This window comes from Aotus nancymaae, unplaced genomic scaffold (assembly GCF_030222135.1).
Source record: "Aotus nancymaae isolate 86718 unplaced genomic scaffold, 86718_ANA_hifiasm-v0.15.2.pri h1tg000016l, whole genome shotgun sequence".
NCBI lineage: Eukaryota > Metazoa > Chordata > Mammalia > Primates > Aotidae > Aotus > Aotus nancymaae.
In genome coordinates, this window is record NW_026988428.1 from 35,892,715 (window position 1) to 35,914,006 (window position 21,292).

At 56.2% G+C, this 21,292-nt stretch overlaps 1 protein-coding gene across 4 annotated transcripts; it reads left to right on the forward strand.

Annotated features, from left to right (window-relative positions):
• Window positions 1-1,004: 1,004 nt before the first annotated feature.
• Window positions 1,005-19,361, forward strand: NR4A1 (nuclear receptor subfamily 4 group A member 1). Of its 4 annotated transcripts, XM_012450244.3 has the most exons (8): window positions 1,005-1,066; window positions 2,930-3,039; window positions 13,857-14,737; window positions 15,524-15,653; window positions 15,989-16,140; window positions 16,597-16,799; window positions 16,889-17,067; window positions 18,544-19,361. In XM_012450244.3, exons 3-8 carry the CDS (start codon window positions 13,859-13,861, stop codon window positions 18,798-18,800), a joined length of 1,800 nt encoding a protein of 599 aa, XP_012305667.1. In that variant the 5' UTR covers window positions 1,005-1,066; window positions 2,930-3,039; window positions 13,857-13,858; the 3' UTR covers window positions 18,801-19,361. The 4 variants fall into 4 exon arrangements, with proteins under 4 accessions (XP_012305667.1, XP_064233184.1, XP_012305666.1 ...); XM_064377114.1 differs by lacking the exon at window positions 2,930-3,039 and having other exon boundaries at window positions 1,045-1,066; XM_012450243.3 differs by lacking the exon at window positions 1,005-1,066 and having other exon boundaries at window positions 1,282-3,039.
• Window positions 19,362-21,292: the final 1,931 nt, after the last annotated feature.

The window sequence follows — 21,292 nt, forward strand, 5'->3', positions numbered from 1 at the left end:
AGAGAAGGGGAGATGTGGGTCGGGGGCCCTGGCTGAGGGGGACTTTGGCTCAGTGGGGTTAGGGGAGAGGCTGGGGTGTGGGGTGAGGCACACAGTTGGCTTCCACCCTGGAAGGAGAGGTCAGCTGCCCAGTGCTGCCTTGGACTAGGAACCAGGGTCTGGGGCTAGCTCTTATGTGTGTGTCCTCATGGAACTTCTCCTAATAATGGTATGTAGCAGATTTGCGTATCCAGCACTGTTATAAGTCTTTTACACGTTAACTTGTTTTAAGCCTGCTGATAACCCTGTGATTGTTAATTTTAGAGATGTCATCATTTTTACAGATGAAGAGCATGAGGTACAAAGAGATTATATAATTCACCCAAGGTGACAAGCAGTGGAGCCAGGATTCGAACCCAGACAGTCTGGGATCCCGCATCTGCTCTGCTTTAAGTTGGGCTTCCCATTTAGGGACTGGACTCCCATCCCAGAAGATTTCTGAGAGTCCCCATTGCTCTGATTACAAGGCTGGGCTGCCTGATTCAGGGGCATGGAGCCCCTGCCTTTTAGGGGCCTCTGAGGCTTTAGGGCCCAAACTGGAGCCCCTAAAGGAGAGAGGGGTATTCCACTCTGTCCTCATGATAGCTCTCTTCCTGTGCCTGCAACATGCCCTTTTGGATCGTCAAAGGCCGAGAGCCTGGAGGGGTATGAGGCAGAGGGGCTAGGTGCTAATGTGTCTGTATGGCTCTGAAATACTGTCAGCAGCTCCTGGCCATGCCCTACACCCCTGGAAGCAGACTGCTTGGGGCCTGGGCTCCCAGGCTCTGATGCCTAACCCAGGGAGGTCCTTGGGCTGGCTTGTTCTCCTCTTGTGGCCTGGGTCCTGTCACTGCTCCCATTCCTCTGTATCCTGGCCATTGCTGTCTCCAGGGAATGTGCTTGCTACTCACATCCACTCTCCCTCTGTAGGCCTCCACCATGGACAGAGGCCAGGCCCTGCCCCTCCCAGGCAGCCTAGCTCCTGCTGGGCCCTTCAGGCTGAAGGGATAATGTGTGTTGGCCAAGGCCTATTGGTCCATCCAGAGTGGTAAGTGCTCTGCTATTGTCCTTTGTATGCCCCTGGGCCCCCTCCCTCTCCAGCAGGTGGGGTTGGGGGGCAGAGGTGGGGGTGGAGCTGCCCAAAGCGGATGTGGTTAGGGGGATGGAGGGGAAACCCTGCAGAGGTGGCAGGCAAGCTGCTGTTCAGTGTGGGGGATCTGATTTCTTCAGAGGTGGGGGTAATGTGGGTGTGGGGACTAGGGAAGCCTTACTTTCTTGGCAGGACAGACTGGAGGGCTCTGGGCCCAGGTGACATGGGCTGGTGGGAGTGGGGGATGACAGCTGCTCCCAAGGCAGCTTATACCTGGTTCCAGGAAGCAGATAGGGTGGAGTAGGGTAGCTGGGGGCTGGGCTGGGAGCATCATGGGGCAGACGTGGCAGCAGGGAGCTGGCCTGTCTCTGGGGTGTAGATGCTTCTCCAGGTGAGTGCATGAAGGGAAGGCCGGGTCCCCCCCGCCCCCTGCAGAAAGCATGGTGCCTGCCCCTCCTCACTGTGCTAGGCGTGGGGGCCTATGGAGTCTGTGGTGTGGGGGGTGGCCTTTGTGAATGGGAAGGCAGGGACAGGCCTTCCACTACTGGTGATCTAGCACATCTCCTCCACTTAGAGAAGAGGAGACTGAGGCACAGAGGGGAGAAATGACTTTTCCAGGGTCCTGCAGGAAGGATGTATAGAGCCAAGCTCAGAATCTATGCCTCCTGGATGGCTGGCAAGCACAGGCACCTGGTCTGATGGTAGAGGACATACCTTCTTTGAGGGTGCTTCCAGAGAAGGCCCATGCTGATCTGTGGGTGAGAGGTGGAGGGTGGGAATGGGATTTCCCTCAGGCCTTTCCTGGGGACATGATATGGGGCTAAGGGCACTGTAGTCCTGGTTCCGTGCCTGAGGAAGCTGGAGCTCCGCCTTGCGCCCCAGACAGGGGCCATGAGATTCCCTTCCTCCTTCCCTGGAAGAGGGCCATCTCTGAGCAGCAGCCCTCCCAGACCTTGAGAGATCCCAAATGAAGCAGGAGCTGGCTCAGTATCTTCCTCAGCTTCCCAAACAGTTGCCTTATGGGGCATTCAGGGTGCAGAGAGCCCTGGAGAGGTGGCTGGGGTGGAGAGGACAGGGTGTCTGGTTGAAGCCTGGAGGGAACGGGCATGCCCTGGGAAGTAGGGCCTCCTGTTGTGGGGGTGGGGCTGGGTGTGTGCCTGGCCTCCCGATGGCGGCAGGTGCTGTACCACCAACCTCGGGCTGAAGACAGGGAGAGGAATTACTGTAAGCGGGAGAGGCAGGTGTTCTCTGGTCAGCTGGAGATCTGGACTTGGGAAGCACGTGAGTGAAGATGACAGCAGTGGCCAGGTGTCCCTCCCTTAACTCGGCCCCCACATCCACCCCCAGTCCAGACCCAGCTTCCTGAGCACCCAGCCCTCCCTCCAGCCCTGGTGGGCAGAATTCCCTGTGTTTACCTCGTTGTCTGGGTGATGGTGGTGATTGGGTGGAACTCCTATGCCAGATACACTGCCAAGGCCACCCTGAGGGGCTGCCAACCGGGGCCCCATGAGTGCTAGAGCTGCTGGTCTTGTGACGTGGGCACCTGTCTGCCAGGCCCGGGCATGGGCCCAGGGTCACGCTCACGCCGGGGCTCCCGTCAGCTGACTATTTTGGGCTCTTGCTGACCTGGGCCAAAGTCAGGCCCAGCCAAGAGGGCCCAAAGTGGCTCCCCCCCATCCCCAGAGGCCGGCTCTGGTTTCTGCTATAAAACAGGGGAGGACACGCCGGCTTGGAGGCAGCACCACATCCAGAGCCCGTTCAGCTGCTGCCCGGCCTCGGCCACGAGGATAGGCTGGCTGGGCAGCACCTCTCTCCCCACAGGGCTCCCTGAGGCCTCCAGGAAGAGCCCCCAACCAGTCTTGGGATTCTCCCTTCAAGCGGTTGTCTGGGACCTTCATCCAGGGTCAAAGCAGACTGTGAGGAGGAAGCTGGTGAGTCTTGGGATGGGGACATTGAGGAATGGGAGCTGGGCTATTTGGATTTTTTCCCATTGTGACTGTCATGCCAAACCCTTTGGCCTTGGGTTTGGGGGAGGAAGCAAGGGTGGCTGGCCATCGGAAGCATGCGAGTGCAGCTGGACCCCAGTTGGATGGCGGTAGTTGGACTTGGGAGCACTGTGACTGACAACTGGGAGAGGTGGACAGAGACAGGTGATGCAGTCCAGTTCCTTCTTCAGTTTCCCCACAGGGCCTCTGTCCTCCTCTCCTGTCCACCCTGCCTGGGCGAGGCCCTGGCCACTGCAGTGAGTTTTTGGTTTCCATCAGGGTACCTCAGGATTGGCTTCTGAGTGGAGCCCCTGAGCCCCCGCTGGTTGGGACTGAGTGGCTGGGCCAGGGGCTTGGTGTCCTGCTGAGCCCTCAGCCCCTGGCCTGCCCCCTTTGCTGGGCCTCCCAGTTGCTTTGGGTGCCTGAGAAGCAGGGCTGGAGAGAGGTCTGGCAAGTCTGCCAACCAGCTTGCCACAAACACGCTCTGGGACCTGGGCCAGGGGCTCTGGCCCGGCATGGAACAGGCAGCAGCTCCTTACGTGGGAGGCTCCTGTGCTCTCCTTCCCAGTTCTCAAAAAAAATTTTTTTCCCCTTTCTGAACGTGAGTCTCTAAACGAATCCAGAGCCTGCGACTAAAAATACTTTAACAATAGGAAAGTGCATCAGTCTTTCCGGCTGGGACTCGTTATCAGAGGGTTTTTATTTTGGAATTTGAAATTTTGCCCGCCTAGGCTGGGTGGAGACCTTGGGCAGAGGCAGGGGAATTTGGTGGGTGTTGATGTTCTGCAAGGTGGTGGGAGACCCTCCAAGGCAAGAGGGGAAGGGAGCTGGCCAGGAGCTGAACAGACTGAGGGGGAAACCGAGGGAGGTTCAAGGCGGGGGCCGACCTTTCCCAAACTCCCTGATCTTGTCTGTGTTTTCCAGCCCCTCTGGCTGTTTTTCCTGAAGTCTGATCTTATTCTTTTGTGCTGGATGTTAATTTCTTCTGGCCTGAGAGGGAGGGAGGTAGGAGTAGCCAAATCACTGGACTGAAGATAGCCTCTGTGGCCACAGTCTGACCTCCTTAACTAACAAGCTCTCTCCAGAGTATTAATTGAGCACTTGCTGCATACACAGTCTGGAATTCTTCCAGAATTCTTCCCACTAGAAGGCATGCCGGGTAGAGCCACATCTCTGGGCGCACTCTCGTTTCCTCTCAGCTTAGCCTGGGAGCGGGAGAGAGAGAGATGAGGTTACTGTTTGTCTGTAGTTCCTGGAGCAGGAGGGCTGCTGGCTCCCCTGTCCAGCTGAAGACTCTGCTGTCTCCTGTCCCTGCCACCCTCCCTGCCAGCCCCAGGATTCTGCTGTAGGCTGCTTCTGTGGTTGTCCCATTGCAGACATGAGTTCCACAGGGCCGAGCACGAGACTTGAGTATGCATGGATTTTGGTATACGGGGTCCTGGAACCCATCCCCCTGTAGTACTTCCCCGTGCCCTGGAGGCACTGCTTGCTTCCTGACTTCCACCCTCCCTTCCCATCACAGGTTTCCCCTGACAGTGGGGGAGCCCAGGCCCCAGGCAGTGCTACATTTGTATCCTGAGCTTCTCCCTTGCATGGTGAACTGCATTCTCCCAGCACTGGGACTGGTGATGTCTGCATTAGGCAGATGAGGAAGCTTGGAGAGGACAAGGGACTGGCCTCAGGTCACATATCAGGCTTGCTGGCTCCTGGTCAAAGATGCCTGTGATAGCTCTTCCATCTTTCGCCCCTGCTGAGAGCTAAGGGGAGGAGTGGGGGCACTGGCTGACCTAACTGCGTCCCCGGGAGCCTGGTTTTGGGGAAGTAATGATATGTGTGCTCATGGTAGGGCTTGGGCAAGGGCCAGGAGAGCAGAGCCAGGGACCTGGGCCTGACCCTTCACCCCTGGTTCCCAGAGATGCCCATGGGAAGCCCCCGGGGCAGCAGGCAGTGCTTCCCTGCCCACAGTACAAATCCCCCTGCCCACTGCCAGAGCAGGAAGAGGAAGTGGGCAGGGCTGGCAGTAGGCCCTGGGGTCAAAGAGGGGAAGCTCCCAGGGCAACTTCTGAGCAGGAGAAGGCAGGCGAAGCTTACTCCTTCTGCCCACCCCAGGGGAAGGGCGTGGAGGCCCGTGGGTGGGGACGGTCTCAGTGAAAGTAGGGCAAGTTCCTGACCTCTGCTCAATAGGGGCGGGGCCTAGCCCAAGGTGGAGGGCCAGCGTGGGAAAGGGACTGTGTAATTCCACTTCCTTCTGTTTACCCATCTCCACCCCCACCCTCTGGGCTGGGGAATGGTGGTAGACATTGGCTGCTCATTTGGGTCCTGCCCTGGGCTACTTACTGCTGAGAATGTACAAAGGGTCTTCCCACCACGGGGTAGGAGGCAGTGTCCTTGTCCTCATGGTGTTCACATACTGGTGGGCGAGGAATGGGTCTGAGTACACGGTAAGTCCCTGGGCCCCATAAGATTTGACAGGAGGGGTAAGGGCCTGGTGAACTGCTCAGAAAATACACTGAGTTATCAGCAGGAGGGCCCCTTTCTAATGAGAGATGGTGCATCCCTTCCTAACCATACTTGTTTTCCATCTGTTGATAGAACAAATACATAATGAGAAATAGCCACCGTGCTTTCAGAAGCACACACTTGAATGAATTTGTTCTCAATAAATTCCAGCTGCATCTGCATGTATATGAAGAAATATGTCTCTCTCATTCAGGCGTGGCTATTTTAAAATAAACTTTGGGGAGAGTATAACATACATACAGAAAAGTGCACACATCATAGGTGTACAATCTTATTTTTTTTTTTTTTGAGACAGGGTCTCACTTTGTCACCCAGGCTGGAGGGCAGTGGCTCGATTATGGCTCATTGCAGCTTCTGCCTCCTGGGCTCAAGCAATCCTCCCACCTCAGCCTCCTGAGTAGCTGGGATGACAGGCACGCACCACCACACCTGGCTAATTTTAAAATTTTTCTTGTAGAGAAGGGGTCTCACTATGTTGCTCATGCTAATTTCAAACTCCTGGGCTCAAGCAGTCCTCCCTCCTCAGCCTCCCAAAGTGGTGGGATTTCAGGCGTGAGCCACTGTGACTGGAGTACAATCTTAAGAGTACAGTTTGATGACTTTTCCAGAGTGAACGTGCTTGGGTGATTATCGTCCAGATGGGGAACTAGAATGCTTCCATTTCCACAGAAGTCCCATTGTAGGTACCTCTACTTTCAGCTTGCAGGTTGTGTGTGTGCCTGGTTTTGTGGTTCACTTATACGACTCAAGGCCCATGGGGCCAGAAGCCACAGCCTCTGGAGGTTAGAGTTCAGGGTAGTGGGTCCTGCACAAAACTGGGATTTAGGGGACCTAAGTTTCAATCCTACCCTTGAGCCTCTGTTTCTGCCTTTATACAACACAGATTGTAATTCCAAACCTGGAAGGGCTGGGGGAGTGTTAAATGGAAGAATACCTGTGAAGTGCCCTGGCCAAGGTCTGACCCACTCCCAGTGAGAAGGAGCTTATTATCGATGAGTTGGTTGGATGTAATGACTTAGAAATTTTAAAGAAAAGAAAAGAAAAAGAGGGAAAAAATGTAGAGATGGGCTGGTCCAAGCTCTAAGCTGAAGTCTTGGAGGATCAGCAGGATTAGAATAGAAGGAGGAAGGGAAACAGTGTGCCCAGTGGGTGAAACTGTATGTACAAAGTGGGTGGTGGGAAAGTTCAGCTCAAGGTCCTTATATGGGTTGGTGGGGAACTGGGGTGATGAGGGCAGGAGGGTAGGCTGGGCCACGGTGTAGGGGCCTGACTGGGCGGGGCTGTCTCTTGTCTCCAGCCTGACATCTCTCCCTGCCCTACCTTCAGATCCCTGTCTCTAGTTTTGGATACCTCTCTCATTACCTGTTCCCTCCCACCCCATCTCCCTGACAATAAGCTGTTTACTCTGACCTCGTTCTTGAAGGCTAGACTTGGGGGCATGGGGTAGGTGTCCATTGGGAGTCTCTGGCCATTGTGGGACCAGCATTTGCTCTAGGCCTCCCAAAGTCCACATCAGTTGTGCCTTTCTCCAGAGTTCCACTAGCTGGACTCCACTCTTTCAGAGCATCAGGCCGTCCTCCCTGGAGGGCCCACGAGGCCTGGGATCCCCAAACCCCTTTCACCTCTCTCGCCTCTAAGTGCTCCACTTGGAAACCTGCATGGGTGGCCCCAGCTGTGTTCCCACAGAGGGCCTTTGCCTTTTTCTCCTTATTTACTTATTTTCAGAATGTGGTGTGTTGAGCACCCTCACCATCCCCTGCAAGCATGGCCAGGTGACAGCTGTAGTTCCTTATCCTCCTTCAGGCTTTAGGGCAGCAGGACTGCAGCCTCCATAACCTGCAGTGGCTTGGGGAGGTGGGGCCTGGGCTGCAGGCCCAGATCTGGAGGCTAGATGCTGAGATTCAGATCAGGGACCTGGACAGCACCTCACTGCACTCGCTTTCCCTTGGGCTTATGGGTGGGCCTACCCCACAGGATGGTCTGTGTCACTTTTTACAAATGCCAAATTGTGAGGAGGAAAGGAGGGTGCCTGAGCTTGAGGCTGGTTCAACTCTCAAAGAGCTAGCAAGGCTGAGATTGAGCACAGGCTGGTTAAGCCACAGGTAATACACCTGTTCTTGCTGGTTGGTGGGAAGAACATTGGCTTGGCTGATCATCTTTTGCTACCTATTAAAATTGGTTTTACTTTCTAGGGAAGGCCCAGCTGGGGTGGAGGGAGACATCCTGGGGCAAAGCAGGTGCTAGGTGAGAAAGCCAGCCTGTGACACAGCCAGAACCAGTTCCACCCAGCAAGTCTTGCTGTGTGCTCCTGAGCAAGTTGTAGCTCCTCTTGGAAAATTTGGCTCCTAATCTGCAAAATGGGAGGGCTTGAATTCTATTTGTGTTTTTAAACCTTTTTTTTTTTTAAGCTGTGAAGTCATTTGCCACAAAAGGATTCCACAAAATCCAAGCAGACTCATAGAAAAGCCTAAGAGAGGCCAGGCGCGGTGGCTCAAGCCTGTAATCCCAGCACTTTGGGAGGCCGAGGCGGGTGGATCACGAGGTCAAGAGATTGAGACCATCCTGGTCAACATGGTGAAACCCCATCTCTACTAATACAAAAAATTAGCTGGGCATGGTGGCGCGTGCCTGTAATCCCAGCTACTCAGGAGGCTGAGGCAGGAGAATTGCCTGAACCCAGGAGGCGGAGGTTGCGGTGAGCTGTGATTGCTCCATTGCACTCCAGCCTGGGTAACGAGCAAAACTCCGCCTCAAAAAAAAAAAAAAAAAAAAAAAGAAAAGCCTAAGAGAAAGAAAAACAAAACTTTGGCTGAATTGAGGTAGAGATCCTGGATGGGTCCAATTGGCAGCAACCTGCCCACACTTCACATTCAACCACGTGGCCTTGAAGGTCTTTGGGAGGTAGTTTGGGGCAACCCAGAGCTCTCTGCAGACACATTCACGTTGATATTGTATGCTGGGTTGGAGGGTTCTGGCAGGTTCTGACCAGATCACTGAATGCCATCAGCATTACAGTCACCCCTCAGTATATGAAGGTGGTTGGCTCCAGGACCCCAATTTGTACTGCGAGTATTCCAGTCCCGCTGTTGGCCCTGTGGAATCTGCAGATACAAAAAAATGGGCCCTCTGCATATGTGGATTTTTCAATCCATGTTGGATTGAAAATAGTCCCCATATAAGTGGACCCACACGGTTCAAACCTGTGTTGTTTAGGGGTCAACTGTACATGAAGACTACTCCATCTGCGGTGGACAGTGAGGCTTTAGAAGGAGGAGACGGGCAGGCTAAGGGTTGATCTTCATGGGTGTGGGCAAGGAGAAGGAGTGGTTGTTGGGTGCAGGCAATTGGTCTGTGGGACCAGTGAGGCATGGGCTATGGCTGGCAGTAGGAAAGTGGGAGATGCTGGGTGCAGTGGCTCTTGCCTGTAATCCCAGCACTTTGGGAGGTCAAGGCAAGAGACTTGAGGCTGGGAGGTCGAGGCTGCAGTAAGCCATAATCACGCCACTACACTCCAGGCTGGGTGACAGAACAAGATCTTGTCTCAAAAACAAGAAAACACATGGGGAGAGGAAAGGACCCAAGAGATGCTCCAAAAAAGAGTTTCAGGAAACAATGAAAAGTTGCAAATGGGGCATCAGGAGCAGAGATTAGGTGGCAGGCAGGGGTTGCAGAAATGACAAGCTCTGCCTGGAACAGATGAAATTTGAGGTACTTGTGGGTCCTTTGAGTGGGCAGAAGCGGGGGCTGGAGACAAGGGTATGGGAAACCTGTAATGGGAGTTGAGGGCGGAAATCAGCAGCAGGCAGTGCCTCCAAGGTAGAGGAAGTCCTATGGGGTGACCAGATGAGGTGAGAGCTGGGTGGGTGGGTGCAGGCTCAGTGGAAGCAGAAACGCTTCTGGACATTGACTTACATGGGAGAAGGGGAATGGTTGGGGGTTGCAGTGGGGTGGCAGGGGTCCCTTTTCTTTGTCATGATTTGCCCTTCTTTCTTCTCTTACCTTGCCGTGAGGGCTCCCCAGGCTCAGGAAGAGATCAGGGTGGAGGAGTGACGGCCCAGCCAGGGAAGGCTCCAGGTGGCTGCTGCAGCCTGGTCTGTGCCTAGCAGGGTCCTGGTGGGCTGTTGCGCACTCCACTGGGCAGGTGATAACTGGCCAGCGTTGCCTCCCCACGGGTGCTAGAGGTGGGGTGGGAGGGTCGGTGCTCCTTGATGTGGACAGGAGGAGGGGGATTGATAAAAGGCTTGGAGAGAACCCTAGAGATGCAGTCTGTGGCCCTGGGTTCCACCCCAGGGTGCCACCGCCTGGCTGTGTGACCTTAAGCAAGTGCCATTATTTCTCTGGGCCGATTTATTTATAAAATGGGGAAGAGTTGGCACAAGTTTGAAAAGATTTCTCGGGCTCCCCCTCGCCGGTTCTGAAATTCGGTAATTTCCCAACTAGGGTGCATTCATCCTGTAAGGGGCTGGAGAGGGGAAGGTGCGAAGCCAAGTTCAGTTTGTGGAGCGGAGCCGGAGCAGTTGCCCGAGCTTGGGCCTGGCCAACCCCTGCCCTCGGGAGGTCCTGTGCAGGGAGACTGCCAGGAGCGACTAAGCGGGGGCTCTAACTGACGCGTCGGGGGCACCCTCTCAGTTTGATACCCTGCTGGGGAGTCCGAATCCTGTGCACCAGCTGCACCTAAGGCTGAGGTGAGGGCGCAGGCTCCCCAGGGTGTGTCCGAGTTGCCCGCCCCAGCCCACGACCTGCCTTGACCGCCCAGCAGCGGCGCTGCGTCACCTTAGGCTCTAGGAAGGGCTTGGGAAGGTGCAAAGGCGGGGCTGGGCTCAGAGGGAGCCGGAGGGACCGGGCGCGGTTGGCTCCCGGGAGCAGCTGGAGGGTGAGGAGATCCTCGTCCGGGGAAGCCCAGCGGTCGCGGCTCTACAGCGCCCCTTCACCGGCTCTGCCCCTCCCGCCGGTTATTTTGGACTTGGGGGCCCTCAGCTGGGACCCGGGTCCGATGTGGGGAGCCTAGTGGGCCTGGGAGCTGCTATTTTTAGCGGACTCGGCGGGCGCTAGGAGCCTATTAATAGATCAAACAATCCGCGCTCCCTGCGTCAATGGAACCCCGCGTGCGTCACGCGCGCAGACATTCCAGGCCCCCCTCGCCCCGCCCCCTCGGGCTCCCCGGGCCGCGCCTCCCCCTGGCCACCTCCCGCCGGAACCGCACCGCCCCCCGCGCCCTTGTATGGCCAAAGCTCGCCGGGCGGCCTGCGTCAGTGGCGCCCCCGCCCCTCCCCGTGCGTCACGGAGCGCTTAAGAGGAGGGTCGGGCTCGCCCGGGGAGTCCCAGTGGCAGAGGCTGCGAAACTTGAGGGAGTGCACGGAAGAACTTTGGGAGCGCACGCGGGACCAGGGACCAGGCTGTGACTTGGGGCGCCGGTCCGGGCAGGAGCAGCAGGAGCCGGCCGGGTAGGTTCCTTTCAGGGGGTGTGCATCTGTTTTTGGGGGTGGTGCATGAAGGAGAGGAGTGTATGCGCGGGCAGAAAAGGATGTTGTAGGGTCAGCATGCAGGAGGGCGGGTGTAGTGTGCAGCTCTGGCGCAACGGGACGAGAACCCAGGTCCGACTGGAAACTACTGGCCGCGGGGTAGGAGGTGAGAGAGGTTGACTACCTGCAAGGTGGAAGCTGCAGGGGGTTGGGGTTGGCGGCGGGAGTAGGGGCTTGTCCAGCCGGCAGCTGGCCTTAGTTCAGTCTTCCAGGGTGCCCAAGTGGGCGCACGGCCCTCTGAACTTGGGTGGGTGTGGATGGGGGGGGGTCACAGTACTGTGGGGGAAAAGGTACATGGGGCTTTGGCTCTGCTGGGATCCATGCGACTCCAACTGGGATTGGATTTCCAAAAGGCTGTCCTTCCTCCCAGCCTGTCAGCCCCCTCCCAGCGCCCCGGTTGTTTTCTTAACACTTTAGAGGCTGTGGCTGATTCGGCAGGGGTTCCCCACCCTGAGCTTTCTGTTTGAGCTGCGTTAGGAAGCCTCTGGATCACTGAAGGAAGTGACTGGCTTGGTGGCTGAGCTGTGGAGGGCTGCTTGCTGTGTGTTCAATAAAGGAGGCTTCTTGGGGTCAGGGGCAGGGTCTCTGGAAGCACTGGGAGGATTGATTTTGCTGGGGCTTGGATTTTGTGTGTGTGTGTGTGTGTGTGTGTGTGTGTGAGAGAGAGAGAGAGAGAGAGAGAGAGAGAGAGAGACAGACAGACAGACAGAGGTGGAAACCCTTGTCCTTGGGGATCCTGGATAGAAGTTGTCAAAGTTGGAGTCTTGGGGCGGAGCTACCTAGAGGATACCTCCCAACCATTCCAGCTCCAGATGCTGATCACCCCCCTGCCCCCTCCCCCAGTAGTCCCTGTTGGATCTTACAGGTAGGGTGCAGCCTGAGGCTTGTTTAGCAGAACAGGTGCAAGCCACATTGTTGCCAGGACCTGCCTGAAGCCGGATTCTCCCCACTCCCTCCTTCAACCCCGCCTCTTCCTCCTCCTGTGGGACTGCTCCCCGCTCCCAAGAGGCTAGATGTAGGTCCATATCTTGTGTTGTTAAGAACCTGCATGAAGGGGGAGGGATTGATGGGGGTTGATCCGGATGTGGGACGTCCAGGTAGAGAAACAGGATTTGAATAAGGCAGGAACAAACGCCCAGTTCTGCCCAACTGCTGTCTTTCCTCCTTCACCCCCAGCCCATCCCTGCCTAGACTGTCCTAGTGCAGGCAGATGTGGCCACCCTCACCTCACAGGGTGCTGCATGCCTGTGGATGGGTGCCACTGGGTGGGTGGGGCCTGAGCTACGAGGGTCTCTGTTGTCTTTGTTGGTTATGTGAATGTCAGGCTAGGGGTGGAGGTGCCCTGTTCAGGGCCTGTTGAGTTAGAAGAAAGGCTAGGACCAGAGAGGACTTCCTGGGCTCTTGGCCAGGAGGTGGTGACAGCCTTTGCCCCCATCACTGTACCCCTTGATAATGGTACTTGCTGTTCCAGCTTGATTTCTTCTCCAGCTTCTCTCCTTGACTGGTGAGGCCAGAGTTATGCAGACCCCAGGCATGGAGGTAGGGAGGGAGATTGTCCTGGAGCCTCCTCTGCATTAGTTTTTGACCATTCTGTGAATGTAAGGATCTGTCTGAATGGTGCTATCTCTGTTCAGGCTCTCTTCAGGCTCCTCAGGACCCCCTTTGCCTTAGCCCCTGGATTATTTAGGGCACAGACCCTGCTTTAGTGGAGGGACCCAGGCAGAGGCAGAATGTCTTCCACCCACCCACCGACAGGCTTCTCCTTCTGCATAGCCTCCTTAAGTCTTCTGCTGCTGCTGGGCTCTGAGAATTCTCTTACTAAATTAACTGGGGGTAGCAGAACATTCTTCTTAAGTACTGTCGTCTATTCTCCTGGAAGTCCAGGGGGCTGTGGTCTCCTTCCTCCCCCTTACCCTGTTCCCAGCAAATGGCCCTTAAAGGTCTGGAGCCAGGTTGCTGAGGAGGAGGCCTAGGCTCCTTTTCTCTTTGCTTCTGGGAGCATCTTGGGCAGTGTGGAGTGGCTTCCCAGCCCCAGATGGCAGGACTGGGGTGGGTTTGGGATTTGCTGCCTTTGCTCAGTATGGGGGTTTGGGGTGGAGGTAGGGGACAGGCTAGGGCCTCTGCAGTAGGCTGCCTTCTCAGGCAGCTGGGCTTTCCACTCCCAGCTCCTCTTCCATTTCCACAATGTTCTTCTTCCTAGGCACCATGAGGGGAAGAGAAAAAGACTAGGGTGTGCCTGGGAGTATTCCCAGGAAGTGCCTTGTTGGCGAAACAAGCGGGGAGCTGCTCCTGAGAGCTGGGCTGAGGCTTTCCTGGGCTGTCTCTCCCACTCACCCTTCTCCCAGCCCCCACCATGCCTTCCCCAGTGGGGGAGGGGCAGGGGGCTGGAGGAACACAGCTTCCCCCTGTTCCAGCAGAGAAATGCTGGCTGGATGCCTCCCCGAGAGTTCCCAGGCTGACTAGGGTGTGGCTGGCCTTCTGATGGAGCCCACTCATGCTGGCTGCTGCCCAGGGGCTTTGTGGCACATAGGTCAAGATGGTACTCAGGCCAGGGGTTAGGATTCCTGGGTGCTGTGGTGGGCTGTGGCCCTGCTGCCTCTGTCCCATCTTTAGGCTAGGATTCCTGCCACCTTGCTGCTCTGGGGCCCAAATACTTTGAGACCAGGCTGCAGGCTTCTCCCACTGACTCTCCTTTCCCTCCCTGGGGTTCTCCCTCTCCAGAGATGCCCTGTATCCAAGCCCAATATGGGACACCAGCACCGAGTCCAGGACCCCGTGACCACCTGGCAAGTGACCCCGTGACCCCTGAGTTCATCAAGCCCACCATGGACCTGGCCAGCCCTGAGGCGGCTCCCGCTGCCCCCACTGCCCTGCCCAGCTTCAGCACCTTCATGGATGGCTACACAGGAGAGTTTGACACCTTCCTCTACCAGCTGCCAGGAACAGTCCAGCCGTGCTCCTCAGCCTCTTCCTCGGCCTCCTCCACATCCTCTTCCTCAGCCACCTCCCCTGCCTCTGCCTCCTTCAAGTTCGAGGACTTCCAGGTGTACGGCTGCTACTCCGGCCCCTTGAGCGGCCCAGTGGATGAGGCCCTGTCCTCCAGCGGCTCTGACTACTATGGCAGCCCCTGCTCGGCCCCGTCACCGTCCACGCCCAGCTTCCAGCCGCCCCAGCTCTCTCCTTGGGACGGCTCATTCGGCCATTTCTCGCCCAGCCAGACTTACGAAGGCTTGAGGGCATGGACAGAGCAGCTGCCCAAAGCCTCTGGGCCCCCACAGCCTCCAGCCTTCTTTTCCTTCAGCCCTCCCACCGGTCCCAGCCCCAGCCTGGCCCAGAGCCCCCTGAAGTTGTTCTCTTCACAGGCTGCCCACCATCTGGGGGAGGGAGAGAGCTATTCTGTGCCGACGACGGCCTTCCCATGCTTGGCACCCACTTCCCCACACCTTGAGGGCTCGGGGATACTGGATGCACCCATGACTTCAACCAAAGTCCGGAGCGGGGCCCCAGGTGGAAGTGAAGGCCGCTGTGCTGTGTGTGGGGACAATGCATCGTGCCAGCATTACGGTGTCCGCACCTGCGAGGGCTGCAAGGGGTTCTTCAAGGTACTGCGTGGCCCTGGGTGGGGCTTTTTACAGGAAATGGAGAGAGGCTAGCCTCTCATCCCATTGGGACCTGTGGTAGACCCCTGGGTTCTCCTCCCAGCCAAGTCCTGTCCTGTAGGATGGGCTCAGGCCTGCCAGGTGGGCTGCCTTCCTGGAGACCCATAATGCCAGGGCTGGAACCTTTCATTCACCAGGACACTCAGGGGCCCATGGGGATGCAGAGAGCTGGAGTGAGCCGTGAGATATGGGCTGGAGGGGTGCCTGGCCAGCCTCTGGTTTTCCTCTGCCTGTCTTCCCCTAACTCAAGGTTCTAGTGGGAAGGGGTGCCCCCAGGCTCTCGTGTTCCTGGCGTGGGATGAAAGGATCCCGGCAGAGGGTTTGGTTCTTGAGGGCTGGGGGTGGACTTGGGAACAGGCTGTGTGTTTGTTAGCTTCCTGTCCCCACCCCCATCCCCTTGGCCCTCTCCTGTCTGCCCCAGGGAGAGGGCAGGCGGACAACGCCCGTGAAAAAATACAGGTGTTTGGATTGCTGGGGAGACCTTGGCCCCCAATATTGCGTCTTGGGATCTTCCTTGGGGGAGAAACCTCCTCCAGTGTCTTCAAGACTTTTCTCTCCCCCCAACCCCCTATCTCTCCCTCCCTTGCCACCCAAATGTTAGAAAAATAGCTGTGAACAGAGAGTGCTTTTGTCTGCAATGGCAGCAGGATCTGGACAGTCCCCTCCTCTGGGCTCCCCCCTCCCCACCCCACACTCTGACAGCCTGTTCCGTGTTGCCCCCCCACCCAGCGCACAGTGCAGAAAAACGCCAAGTACATCTGCCTGGCCAACAAGGACTGCCCTGTGGACAAGAGGCGGCGAAACCGCTGCCAGTTCTGCCGCTTCCAGAAGTGCCTGGCCGTGGGCATGGTGAAGGAAGGTGTGTGGCTGGGGTGCGGCCCAGCAGGGCGAGGGTAGGCTTGAGTGGGGTAGGACCCCAGGGCCCTCAGGCTTCTGCCCTGGATGACCCAGGGGAGGACACATCTTATTTCCATTCCCCCTCTGAACCCCAGGCCTTAGAGGGAGGCAGCTTCCACCTGCCTGGATCGTGAGGGTGGTGGCTGGGCGGGGGGTCCCTGTAGGGTACCTTGGATCTCAGGGGCTCTGGGTCCTAGGGACTTGGTGGGCTGTGTCTCAGCAGTGGTGTGCATGGCTTGGGCTGAGAGGCCCTTCCTTAGATCCCTTCCTTCCTCACCCCTACCCATTCCTTTGCAGTCGTCCGAACAGACAGCCTGAAGGGGCGGAGGGGCCGGCTACCTTCAAAACCCAAGCAGCCCCCGGATGCCTCCCCTGCCAATCTCCTCACCTCCCTGGTCCGTGCACACCTGGACTCAGGGCCCAGCACTGCCAAACTGGACTACTCCAAGGTGAGGCCCCGCCTGCCCCATCCCTCGCCTGCCTTGGGGAGGGCTGGTGTGAGCACACGGGATGCCTTTGTGCATATTAGGAGAGCTACCCCCTCTGGAAGAACTGAATGAGAAAGGAAGTTTAAAAAGGAAAGAAAGAAAAGCTACCTCCTCCAGTTCAACAGATCAAAGAGAGGAGCCCCCTCTGGGGTGAGAAGATGGGAAAATGCACCCCTTCAGGCAGGTGGCCAGTTAGAAAAATGTGTCCTTCTGGCAGCTGCAGCTCTGGGTTAATATGTGAGACTTGGCAAGCAAGAGCCTGGGGTGGATCTCAGGGCCACTACCACTCCCGGGATCTGGCATCCAAGTGTCTGACACAGCCGTACGTGGCGGTGGGTGCAGGACCCTGCCTGGGGTACGTGGCGGTGGGTACAGGGCCCTGCCTGGGGTGCTAACCCAACTGGACCATCCTTTCAGTTCCAGGAGCTGGTGCTGCCCCACTTTGGGAAGGAAGACGCTGGTGATGTGCAGCAGTTCTACGACCTGCTTTCCGGTTCCCTGGAGGTCATCCGCAAGTGGGCGGAGAAGATCCCTGGCTTTGCGGAGCTGACATTGGCTGACCAGGACCTGTTGCTGGAGTCAGCCTTCCTGGAGCTCTTCATCCTCCGCCTGGCATACCGGTGAGCTGCCCACTGACTGCCCAGCCCCCTTCCCTCATATACCTGCCTGTAAGCCACCCTGATCGCTCTTCAACCCATCTGCCTCCTAGGTCTAAGCCAGGCGAGGGCAAGCTCATCTTCTGCTCAGGCCTGGTATTGCACCGGCTGCAGTGTGCCCGTGGCTTCGGCGACTGGATTGACAGCATCCTGGCCTTCTCAAGGTCCCTGCACAGCTTGGTTGTCGATGTCCCTGCCTTCGCCTGCCTGTCTGCTCTTGTCCTCATCACCGGTGAGTGACCAGCGCCACACCAAGTCCAAGGGAGTAGGTGTCAGGGAGTTGACTGGTCCTCAGGAGGGCAGAGGGCACTGTCCCAGGGAGTTTGGTGGGCTGGGATCTAGCATTTTCTGGCTCCTGGGCCATACTGACAGTAAAGTAGGGACCACAGGAGCTGGAGACGGGCTCAGCTGCTTCCAGCTCTAAAGCTTAAGACAGCCTTTAGCCCCATACTGCCCAGGATATACACGGCAGGTGTCATGTATGTGGCCTAGGGTATTGGTTTGTTTTTAAAACCTTCCTGTCGATTACGCTGCATATATAAAAGTACATGGATGGTAAATTTTCATAAACTGCACTTACCTAACCAGCACCTTGGTCAAGAAAGAGCACATAACTGCCCTCCAGAACCCATTATTGTGCCCCTTCCAGTCATTTGCCCTCCCCAAGGGTAACCACTACTCTGGTTTCTCTTTTTTATTTTAAGAAATTAAAAAATAAGTAAGATGAGATCTCACTATGTTATCCAGGCTGGTCTCGAACTCCTGGGCTCAAGAGGTCCTCCTGCCTCGGCCTCCTAAAGTGCTGTGATTACAGGCATGCGCCACTGCGCCCGGCCCTTCATTGTGACTTCTGACAGTGCAGATCAGATTGGCCATGCCTGTTTTGGACTTATGTAAATGTAGTTCTGCAGGATGGAATCTGAATGCAGAGCTTTTCAGGTCTTTGTTTTTTTTTTCTTTTTTTGAGACAGAGTCTCACTCTGTTGCCAGTCTGGAGTGCAGTGAGTGCAGTGGCACGATCTTGGATCACTACAACCTCTGCCTCCTGGGTTCAAGCAATTCTCCTGCCTCAGCCTCCCGAGTAGCTGGGACTACAGCTGGGCAGCACCATGCCCTGCTAATTTTTGTATTTTTAGTAGAGACGGGGTTTCACCATGTTGGCCAGGATGGTCTCAATCTCTTAACATTGTGATCCACCCACCTCGGCCTGCCAGAGTGCTGGGATTACAGGCGTGAGCCACCGCACCCAGCCACCTCTCTTTGTTTTTTAAAGCAAAGAATCCACCCTCATTCCTTTTTTTCACTTAAATTGCACAGGGGACTCAACTATATAGCACACAATCAGAGGTACTCTGCGCTGAGGGAGTGCTGAATTCTGAGGCTGGGGCTTCTCAGAACGGTCTAGATTTAAAAAACCCAATGGTCTAGCCAGAAAACCTAGGTTAGGATTTTACTTCCTGTTTGAGACCTTGGGCAAGTCATTAACCTCCTGGGCCTCAGGTTCTCACTTGGAGCATGAGAATCATGAGGGTTATTGGTTCTCAGCCTTGTGATGATGCTTACTAATGCCAACATCTGAATGTGCTTTTGTGAAGTACCAGCAGAGCATGAGGGTTGGCCAGGAGCAGCAGTTTTAGGGGCCTAGGGGAGGCCGGAGCTTTGGGGCCTGGTTCTCAGATGTGGGGCTAATTCTGTACCCTCCCCGCAGACCGGCATGGACTGCAGGAGCCACGGCGGGTGGAGGAGCTGCAGAACCGCATTGCCAGCTGCCTGAAGGAGCACGTGGCGGCTGTGGCAGGTGAACCCCAGCCGGCCAGCTGCCTGTCACGTCTGCTGGGCAAACTGCCCGAGCTGCGGACCCTGTGCACCCAGGGCCTGCAGCGCATCTTCTACCTCAAGCTGGAGGACTTGGTGCCCCCTCCGCCTATCATCGACAAGATCTTCATGGACACACTGCCCTTCTGACCCCCGTCTGGGAACACACGTGCACATGTGCACTCTCATACGCCACCCCACGTGCCTTTAGTCCACGGACCCCCAGAGCACCCCCAAGCCTGGGCTTGAGCTGCAGAATGACTCCACCTTATCACCTGCTCCAGGAGGTTTGCAGGGATCTCAAGCCCTCGGGGAGGGGGATGCATTCATGGGGGTGACCCCACGATTTGTCTTACCCCGCAGCCCGGCCCTGGCCTTTATGTTTTTTGTAAGATAAACCGTTTTTAACACATACTGCCGTGCTGTAAATAAGCCCAGTGCTGCTGTAAATACAGGAAGAAAGAGCTTGAGGTGGGAGTGGGGTGAGGAGGAAGGGACGGGCTCCACCAGCCTGGGCAGCCTTTCCAGCCTCCTGCTGGCTCTCTCTTCCTACCCTCCTTCCACATGTACATAAACTGTCACTCTAGAAAGAAGACAAATGACAGATTCTGACATTTATATTTGTGTATTTTCCTGGATTTATAGTATGTGACTTTTCTGATTAATATATTTAATATATTGAATAAAAAATAGACATGTAGCTGGAACTGGGATCAGTGTGTCTCTGATGCTCCCTTTCCCCTCTCCCACCAGGCACACCCCGTCATTACATAAGAGGTGGGTTGCTTGAGATGAAACTTGGATATTACCAGCCTGAGCTATCAGGCCTCAGTGTACTCATTTGTAAAGGGTGGATAATAATGACACCTGCTTCACAAGGTTGTTATGCAAAGCTCTTAGACTAATTTCTAGCACGTGGGACGCCTCCACTAGACGTTCCTGGCTCAATGCTGGGGCCTGCAGTGGCTGACTAGCCCAGGGATTACTGCAGGGCCCTATAGCCTTGGCTGTAGATCTCAGGGTTGTCACAGTTCCTAACCTGGACACATTATTCTCTGATTCTTGATTTCTACATCCATAAAACAGGAATAGACCCAGCCTCACATAGCTTTTAGGATCAGAGGATTGTGTGTGTAATGCTTAGCTTGGGCTGGGTTGAAGTAAGCCCAAATTGGTAATAAGTAGCTGTTGTATTCAGTTTTTTGTTTTTTTTTTTTTTTTTTTTGAGACAGAGTTTCGCTCTTGTTTCCCAGGCTGGAGTGCAGTGGCACAATCTTGGCTCACTGCAACCTCTGCCTCCTGGGTTCAAGTGATTCTCCTGCCTCAGCCTCCTGAGTAGCTGGGATTACAGGCATGTAGCACCATGCCCAGCTAATTTTGTATTTTTGTAGAGACGGGGTTTCTCCATGTTGGTCAGGCTGGTCTCAAACTCCCGACCTCAGGTGATCCGCCCACCTCAGCCTCCCAAAGTGCTGGGATTACAGATGTGAGCCACTGCACCCGGCCTTGTATTCAGTTTTTTAACATCCCCATTCTCAACATTCATCCCCACTCTCCTGCCACCCCAACAAGAGGATCCAGGGAGCTGGTGGCCCTCACCTTCTCAGCAAGAAGATTGTACTGAGGTCCCTACCTGTGCCCGTGTCCCCATGTAGGCCCTCCAACCCCAGGCTCATAAGTTTAGTCAGCTGGCTTGAAATGCAGATTCCTGGGATCTACACCTAGAGACTCAGGTTTGGGGAGGCAAGGGGGCCCATGAACTTAGACTGTTAGCAAGTACCCCAGTGCTTGTGATGCAGGTGGTCTGGGGCCACCGTTTTGAGAAACACAAACCCAGATGGACCCAACCAGAGGCCCACAGGATTTTGTCACCATGCAGGTCCCGGCACCCTTCCTGTGCTCAGTGCTTGCCTGACCTCACTGTTTTCCTTCTCTAGGACCTGGTGAGAGCCCTGAAGGCAGTGACTTCTCAGCTGTTCCTCGTGGCCCTTGGCCCAGGACTCCTGATCTCCACCTCCATGGCCCCTGGGAACTGGCTGGCTGAGGGGTCGGCCCCTACTGGATGGGGCCCAATAGAATAGGGCTCGGCTGTGGATGAGGGGAAGCAAGGGCCTTCCCCGGTGCTCCAGCCACAGCTTGCAGGGAGCCCCCATCCACTCACCCTCACTTGGGTTCTGGGAGCACAGTCCAGCCTCAGGCCTGCTGAAGGGTCCGTGTGAGGCTGGAGTAGGGAGACAGACGAAGGCCCCGCCCCTGGGACTGATGCTCCCAGCAGTGCTGTGGACTTCCAAGCCTGTATCCCTGGCATCACACCCCTCCCCGGCGCCTGACTCCTGAGCGAGCCTTTGTCAGCTGTACCTGCACCTGATGACACAGAGTCGTCAGTAGGTGGGCTTCTGTTTGCAGGCCTGCCTCCAACTCCATGCTGCTCTCTGAGAAGCCCCTCCTCCTCACCGAGCCTCAGTTTCCCATCTGTTGAATGGGGAGGTGAGACTGGTTAGGAGCAAAGCTTGCTGGGAAAGCTCCTGCCGGCCAGCTGGACCGAGTCCTTCTCCTTTGGGTGACTCGCCTCCAGCTCCCTGCCTGTAACACAGACAGACGTAGGGAAAGGACAGGCTGCTGGGGAAGGCAAGAGGGCTGCT

Coding starts and splice junctions, on each gene's coding strand:
- NR4A1 (XM_012450244.3), top strand. CDS start 13,859: ATGCCCTGTATCCAAGCCCAATATGGGACACCAGCACCGAGTCCAGGA. Junction 15,654..15,988: donor CGTGGGCATGGTGAAGGAAG/GTGTGTGGCTGG, acceptor ATTCCTTTGCAG/TCGTCCGAACAGACAGCCTG. Junction 16,800..16,888: donor ATCCTCCGCCTGGCATACCG/GTGAGCTGCCCA, acceptor TCTGCCTCCTAG/GTCTAAGCCAGGCGAGGGCA.